The sequence below is a fragment of the Mycetomoellerius zeteki genome, unplaced genomic scaffold, assembly GCF_001594055.1.
Source record: "Mycetomoellerius zeteki isolate Tzet28-1 unplaced genomic scaffold, Tzet1.0 scaffold134, whole genome shotgun sequence".
Taxonomy (NCBI): Eukaryota; Metazoa; Arthropoda; class Insecta; order Hymenoptera; family Formicidae; genus Mycetomoellerius; species Mycetomoellerius zeteki.
In genome coordinates, this window is record NW_017256276.1 from 64,912 (window position 1) to 73,241 (window position 8,330).

The 8,330-nt window shown below is 32.0% G+C and overlaps 1 protein-coding gene across 1 annotated transcript in view; it reads left to right on the plus strand.

The window, feature by feature from the left end:
• Positions 1 to 7,827, plus strand: part of LOC108731523 (follistatin-A) — a 31,951-nt gene extending 24,124 nt beyond the window's left edge. Inside the window, exons 6-7 of the mRNA XM_018461879.1 lie at positions 3,605 to 3,913; positions 7,684 to 7,827. Coding sequence (XP_018317381.1) covers positions 3,605 to 3,913; positions 7,684 to 7,805 — 431 coding nt within the window. The 3' untranslated portion in view covers positions 7,806 to 7,827. The remainder of the gene's footprint in view (positions 1 to 3,604; positions 3,914 to 7,683) is intronic.
• The last annotated feature ends 503 nt before the right edge of the window (positions 7,828 to 8,330 follow it).

Consider the following 8,330-nt stretch of genomic DNA (forward strand, 5'->3'; position numbering starts at 1 on the left):
ATACTGTCTCAATATTTTATATTTACTGTGACTTATTGTTTTCTCTCGATCTGACCTTTGACAATTTAAGCGCTTGTTAGATCTATTCGACACTCCGAACTGCTTAGGCAGAGTTCAATTAGTTCCACATAAAATGTATACATTAAAAAGTGTTAAATTGTGAATAATAACAGCATCCAAATCTTGATGACAAGATTTAGCGACCGTGGAGGTGAGTTACTCGCCGCTTATTTGGTTGAGTTTAAAACAGAATCTTCTCATAAGTATTTGAATTTGAAACAGATTCCACTACAGTTTTGGCAACCTGTGAGTGACTCTATCTTGTCCATTCGCGAAATCAAATATAGAATAAGAATATTGCTGAAGAAGACTCCAAAGAGAGTCGAAACGTTCAAGAGTTCTCAAGATTTTAAATAAAGAAGACATCTATATATTAAATAGAGTAACAATTTTACTTGTTAAAAAAAATTTTTTTGCGCACCTCCTTCCGCGCTGACTCTCAGTAGCCCAGATTATTTTTATTTTTGTTATTTTAAAGAAAGAGATAGTCCTTGGTTAACACATATTTATTGATAGTAAATGTTATAATAAACATGAACCATGTTTTTTATTATAACATAATACTGTCAACTATCAACTGGACCATAATGTAATTATCAGATTAGATATTCCAAAAGATATACCAAAGAACGTTTTCTCTTTAAAGAAGTTCAAAAGCAAATGTTAAAAGCGTAAAACTAAAATATTTCTTATTAAGATATATATAACCAATTTCTCTGACTACTATTGATTATATCTTTCAATAATTTTATTGTTTCTGTTTGAATACATAATCATGTTATGCTTAACACTAGAACCGCTGATCTAAATGAACAATCGCGATTTTCAAGATAAATCTGACTTTTTACAAAGGAGGATTGTTACTATAATATAAAAGTAAAATTATTTGTAATTAATTATGATTACTTATGAAAAGTCACAAAAAATCTAAAGCTCTACATATAAATCCAAATTGGAAAACTATATGTTTATATATACATTTGTGTGCGTGCGTGCGTGCGTGCGCGTGCGCGCGCTGCTGCATCAGACGGATCAAATCTGCTGGCACAGCGCGCGCCGCGATTCTAGTATTAAGAAAAGTTATCTATTGAAAGAAACGACCAAACATTATACTTATACAAAACGAAACTATTCGGTATTGATCTGAATTGTTCTTTACTGTGTATAAATATATGTATAAATATGTCTTTGATATATTTTTAATTCAACATAAAACTTAGACTACGTTCCGTTTCACGCATAATGCATCATTTATCCTTGTTTAACATTCGGTGAATAACAAGGATAAAAGATGCATCATGCGCATCATGCATGAAACGGAATGCAGCCTAAGAGTGCCGTCACATACAGCCCGTAATCCGTAATCCGCACCGGATGTCTGCAAAAATTATTAGGTATTAGGGAGTTTTTGCAATAACGTGAATCCAAATACGGTGAACGTTAAAGTCACGTTATCTGGTAGAAGACGATACTGCGCATGCGCATCATTTACCGTGACGCTATTCAGATAACGTCCAACCTTATTTCTAAGTAAATAAGGTTCATGATTAGCGTCGACGTTATAATTTTATAAGCATGGTGGAAAGACATAACCATGACCACTACATTTGAACGACTACGATTCATTGCATATTTCTATAATAATAAAAGCATTATTACGTGGTACCACCAACTCGTGTATAATAGGTTCCTCCACGAAATTGAAATCAAAAACAGCAAGGTCTAATAAGTTCTCCATCTTAATTGTTTCACTATATGTCACCGTAGCATCCTGCGTCCGTTGCGCAAAAACTCTTTTTGGTTAGAGCATGTAAAGATGGAATACGGTTTAAATCATGTGACTTTAGCGTTCACCATATCTGGATTCACATTATTGCAAAAACTCCCTATTGTGTCCGTAACGTTACGTGTGTTTTTCTATACCTCCTTGTGTCCCATGGAGCCGGAATCCTATGAAATTTCCGTAAAAATTACTAGTTATTACCAGTAATGCTTTTCCTAATTTTATCTATATTTGACTAAATTTGACGATTTAATTAAAACTTTTGTTATAATCAAAATATATTCTGTAATTTTCTTATAAAATAAAATAAAAATGAACAGTATAACTTCTTAAATAAAAAATATTACATTTACACGTCGGCATTTTGCAGCTCCATGGGACACAAGGAGCATGTACCATAAGTATGCAACGCAATTGCACTCCAACGTCAAACAAAAATAAAAGTGCCATAACCTACCTTTAATTTATAAATAGTGATTAATTTGTTTGACAACAATTTTGAAATTAGTAGTGCATAATGAATCTTTGATATATGTTATTAGTGCAAATACAACAAATGGTCTATTTTCTGACGTGCACTAGACTGCACTAGAACTTTCTTTTCACGTAGTTTGCGGATTACGTGAGAAATATCTGCCGTACATACGCAACCTCTAGATGCTTTTGCGGACATCCGGTGCGAATTATGGATTGCGGACAGTATGTAACGGCACCCTTAGAGTAAGAAAAAAGAAAATAGGTTGCGCGCGATTTTTGAAGTAATATCATATCATAACACGTATAATGAGTGTAACCTAACCTAACCTAACAACAATTCGTTCAAATTGTATGGTGCAATTCGAGCGTTGACAATATTATGTCAATGTTACGTTGGACTGAATGACCAATGACTCTTTTGTACATATAGCACTATATAATATTTGCATTATTTTTTTCTTTTATATTCAAATCTACGTTTGTGTGCGCGAAAATCCAGAGTGAATCAAAGTAATACGAGTGTTGCCAATTTATTATTAATTAATACTTACGTTAAAAGTAGACTATTGACCTAAAAATAAGTAATATCCCACGTAGTATTGTATTATCACGATGATATAATAATCGCGTTGGGTCAATGTCACGAACTTGTCAAGTGACAAAGATAAAATAGGTCTTAACAGTTGATTTAGGATGCGTTCGTTTTTGGCGTTTACGCATTGTAAGCTTTATTTTATCTTTATCGCTCTTTATCTTTATGCGAAAGGAAAATAGAATAAAATAAAACTTGAGCGAGAGCGAACGCCTCTAGTCTTCCATATTCTGTCACATAATTTTGAAATACACACAAATCCAAGAGGACAAAATTAGCCAAACACAATTATTTGTGCAGTTATTTAAAAAAGAATGTACTTTTTTCCAACAAACATTTGGATATAGAACGGAAAATATATAGTTATTTTTTGTATTATAAGATATTGTAACTTATAGCAGGAATATATTGAAGACTGATCAATTTTAAGTAATATCATGCCTATAATATAATTTAACTTTAAATAAATTAACGTTAAATAAAATATACACAATGATTAATTTAATGGTCTCAATAAATATATTAGCGATTGTTTATTAACGTTTGCTGTGGTCGATCCTAATATATTTTGTATTTACTCTGATTGAATCAATAGTTGTAAAACACGCAGTAATTTTCAAGGTGCTTGTAAATTGATAAATTTTACCCATTAAAAAAATCAAAGTAATTTTCAAGTTATTTGACTTTGACAGAAAGCGCAGACTGTACCAAGATACGCTGTAGAGAGGGCCAAACTTGTTTATCCGAAATGAAGTCTGGACGACCACGTTGCGTGACCTGTATGTATCGTTGCCCCCGGAAGCGGGAGCGTATCCGGAATAGAGCGCATCGTGACAGAGATCGAGATCGAGATCCATCGATGACCATGTTATGTGCGACAAATAACATCACCTATCCCAGCTGGTGTCATATTATCAAGGACGCCTGTGTTACTGGTTTCGTTCTTGAAACACGGCACGCGGGCCCTTGTAACGCTTACGACACGGCTCCCTTTTATATTGGTGAGTTAATAATTATATTAACCAAATTTTGTGTAATATCACGCAGGTAACGAAACTGCTACGATTTGGCAAACTGTCAAGATATTTGAATTTATAATGAATTGTTAAAGAACATGGAGTATTGCCAGAAATTTGACCTCAATCTTTCAATGTCGAAAGGGTCGGCAGAGCGATTCAATGATAATCGAAATATAAACAAATTAATTATAATTGTAATGTCGAATCAGTGGAACATTTCGGATATTTTTCGGATAATGCAACGCGATATAATAGACGAAATAAGACGATGACTTAAAAACTTAAAAAGTCAGAAATCTTATCGAATTGTTGAATGAAGCACGATATACGTATGCCTAAATAGGTACATATAGCAATGCGCCATACATAGCATTGCAGTCTAGCCATTTATTTTATATGTATATCTTTCTCTGTGAGGTGAGTGAGTCACGTCACTCGCGTCGCAAACGCCGAGTTGTATGTAATTCGCTCTAGTTACAATCATTCAGCATGGTATTTGTGTTGCTTACGCGCGAATCACGTACGATATACCTACATATTGCCTATATAGGTACTGCCTATCGAACGCATTCAATCGTGAAAACATAGAGAAGGGAAAATATAGAGAGTAAATTTCTAAAATTCAATGGCTATCGCATCTCGAATCCATCATCGTACTAAAGCGATAATCATTGATGGATTGTTTAACACAATGTTATTAACGATCTCAAATTAAACATATTGAACGTACTGATCTACTAAAATTCTCTCAATGACAATTTAAAATATCAATTATCTAACTACTGAAGAATATAATACTTCAGACAAAATAGTTTTAATCATCGAATAAAAATGTAAATAATGAATTAATAAATAAAATTTCATCTAATATTGTCACCCACGGCTTTTCATCATCTCTCCACGGCCTTCTGTCAAATTGTGTAATTTATGTGTACATCATAAAGAAACCTGCTGCATGTTGTATAAAAAAAAGAGATATTTCTGTTTCCATTTCATTTTTCAATCGCTCTTAATTGCATTTCATGAGAATAATTCATTTTATGAAACAATTATTTACAATTTATTTACGCGATGTCCTGTATACATTGATTTTATAATTTCAGAGTAAAAGAGCAATTGGCCTATGTAAATAATATCGCTTCATAATACATCGTACACATAATTTACACATAATTTAATATTGTCAACTTCGATTCAGTCACAGATTTGAAAACATACGTAATCATCTAATCGACTGTTGTATCATCGATTAAAGAGTGGTATATTTCTACAAAATTGGACAAAACTAGGCATGCCCGTGAGATAATCACTTCTCAAGCAGTTTCAAGAAAATAGTTTTCGTGTCCGAATAAGAGATTATAGGTATACCTATATAATTTAATAATAACATTTTCTCTTCCTATGCAACGTCATTTATTCTTTTCCTGGCGCAATAAGCAATAGTTTTAACAACAAAAATGCAAAGGATTCTGATTAACCATAAATCGCAGAATATCATATGCATGCTCTTTTCTTAAGGAGAACTTAAGAAGAATAGAATATATTATAGAGGACCGTATATGTGATAACACAAACTATAGAAATCGATGCCTTAAACAATCTAGCTGGATCTTAAATGTATGATTCTGTGTAAATTTGTATAATTCTGTGTGAATTTATATACTATGTATGTAGTCCTTTGAAACGCGCGCCGAAATGATTTTTTGGTCTTGAAATGCTAACTCTACTAAACTATCGCAGTAATATCACGAGTTAAATAGACTAGCAATTTAACAATTTCATGCTTTTTCGTATCGAAGATGCGAAACGATCTTAATAAGATAAGCTGAGTGACATATTAAAATCTGTAAATAATTAATTCTTGTTGCGAAAAATATTACCTCGGCCGGAAGTCGAACCCGGATCTCTTGCTTTCTGGGCGAGCGTTCTAAGCCTTTAGACCACCGAAACTTTAGTAATATTCCTCGTAATAATTGGCATATGAGAGAGAGAAGGGACGCCTCTATTTAGTAAATAAACAATATAATATACAATTATAGTTTCAAAGGTATACATATAGTACATACTCTATACGTAGTATATAAATTCACACAGAATTATACAAGCATTTAAGATCCAGCTAGACCGTTTAAGTCGTTTAAGGCATTGATTTCTATAGTTTGTATTAAAAAGAATATTCTTAATGCTATTTAGTATACTTATTATTATAGCCCGAATGCATTCTTAACCCTTAATTATAAAACTATAAAAACTCACTTTAATCTACATTATTTGTATTTTAGACCCGAGACTTTTTTTCCGCTATCTTTCACAAATTTCAGTGGATTTTAATTAATTTTTTTTTGTTTAACCAAACGCCGAATCGTATAAAATTCAAATCTGTAAGCAAAAAAAAGTTTTGATCACAATGGTTGCGTTCAGCAGAGAAAACTAATCAATTAACACGCTTAGTGATTCTTTAATAGAACTGTTTTCTGCACTTAGATCCAGCGAAAAACTAAAGGTAAGAACCAATCGTATTAAAAGAATTACCTACTAAGTGTTAACTGAGATTAGTTTTCTCTGCTGAACGCAGTCAATGTTGAAAGTTATGTTCAAAAACGTAAACAAAAATTTTATAAAGAAGAAAAGTGTAAAAAAAGAGTGTTCATAAAATCATATCTCTCTCTTTCTCTTTGCGAAAAAAAATTAAAAAACAAAAATACTAAATACCGTCTTAGAAAGAGAACATCAAAAATTTTTGAGAAGAAAAATACGTTGTAACATTTAATTTCAAAACTACAATTATTTCAATGGATGAAGTTGAAGTACTTTGAAACATGCTCATCGAATGATACACTCTCAACTTTTTTGAAAATGGCCCGTCATTTCTGTTTCTTTTCAAACACGTGCTCTTGTTTTACCAAAAAGGTTAAGTAAAAATGTCAGCATTACAAAATATTAAAATATTAATTTTATGTAATAGTAGTCTAATTCTATATATAGTATATTCTTAATATAGTTAGTCTGAATTAAACTCTTTATCTAAAATAAACACTAAATATACTCTAACTACCGAGAATTAAAACCCAACATGTATGTAACAAGAGACAGATGTTTAAAAATGTCTCAGATCATTATGACCCAATCTTTTTAACGTCGCAAAAAAATTCGTCTCTTTTTATTTATGATTTTATTCTAGACAAAGTAAACGGTCGTCTTTTCACTTCTAAAAAGACGACCGTCATACTTTCACTTTTAAAAAGCGTTTTCTATAAATAAAACTATTTTTTCATTAAATATTCAATATCAAATATTAATGAAAAACTTCTACGAATCTGGCTTATTTTCGGAAACACTATCCAAGTGATCCAGTGACACTCAGTATCATTTTATTCTTGTTATTTACCCAATGTTAAACAAGAATAAGATAGACGGGGCATCTGAATAACATTTCCGAACGCAGCCCTTATAATCATCCATGTCCAAATAACCCATGCTAGATTTTTCAAGCATCCCATTTGAACATTCAATGTAAGTACATATAAGTAAAATACTGCCATACGGTGACTAGGGGAGAGTTCAAAGTGAATTTAGCTGCAATTGAAAATCCTATGGTGTTAACCGTACAGAAATGCCAATTAATTAATTAAAACTTTTTTTTATATAAAAGACCCACTGATGTAGTTGAGAGTTATTAATTAACCTTACGAATATTAAAGCAACAAGAAGAAAGGAATTCGAAATTCGCCAAATATTTTATCTTTTTACAGAGGAGGACAACACTTCGAGCAACTACGGTGTTGATCTGGCGGATGAAGATACAAAAGTGAGTGATGATTACGCCAAATCTCCTTATAGAGATTTACGCCTCCATTCTGTACCGTTCTTATAGCTTTAGCGTTTTCATAGTTTGAAAAGCGACATTCAACGAGAAGTTGACAGACAGTAACGCGATTTGATTCTTTAGAAATTTAAGAAATTTAAGAGGATTCTAAAATCGTTTATTTTATCGACTTAATAGGATTTGTCGCATGTCATTGACATATCACTGCATACTACATACTATATCAATATCTCACGCACACTTACACATAAATTTTCGTAACGCATTTTCGAATTGGTCTAATTGTGAGAACTCTACACCCATACAGCATCGATGTTTGCAGCAATATTGCTACAATGTTGCAACATTGCATATTGCAATGCAATGTTCCAGAAGCATTGTTAAAATATGTAGATATGCAACATGATTTTAATAATGTTGTAGCAATATTTAAAAAATGTTCTGCAAATAAACTACTGATTTTATGCTTGATTTATACTTGTGTACGCATATACATTTTATAATTGTCGAGTTTTATTAAGTATCAATCAATTTTTTCTATACAAACATGTGGTGATTTTAAATGCAATACTA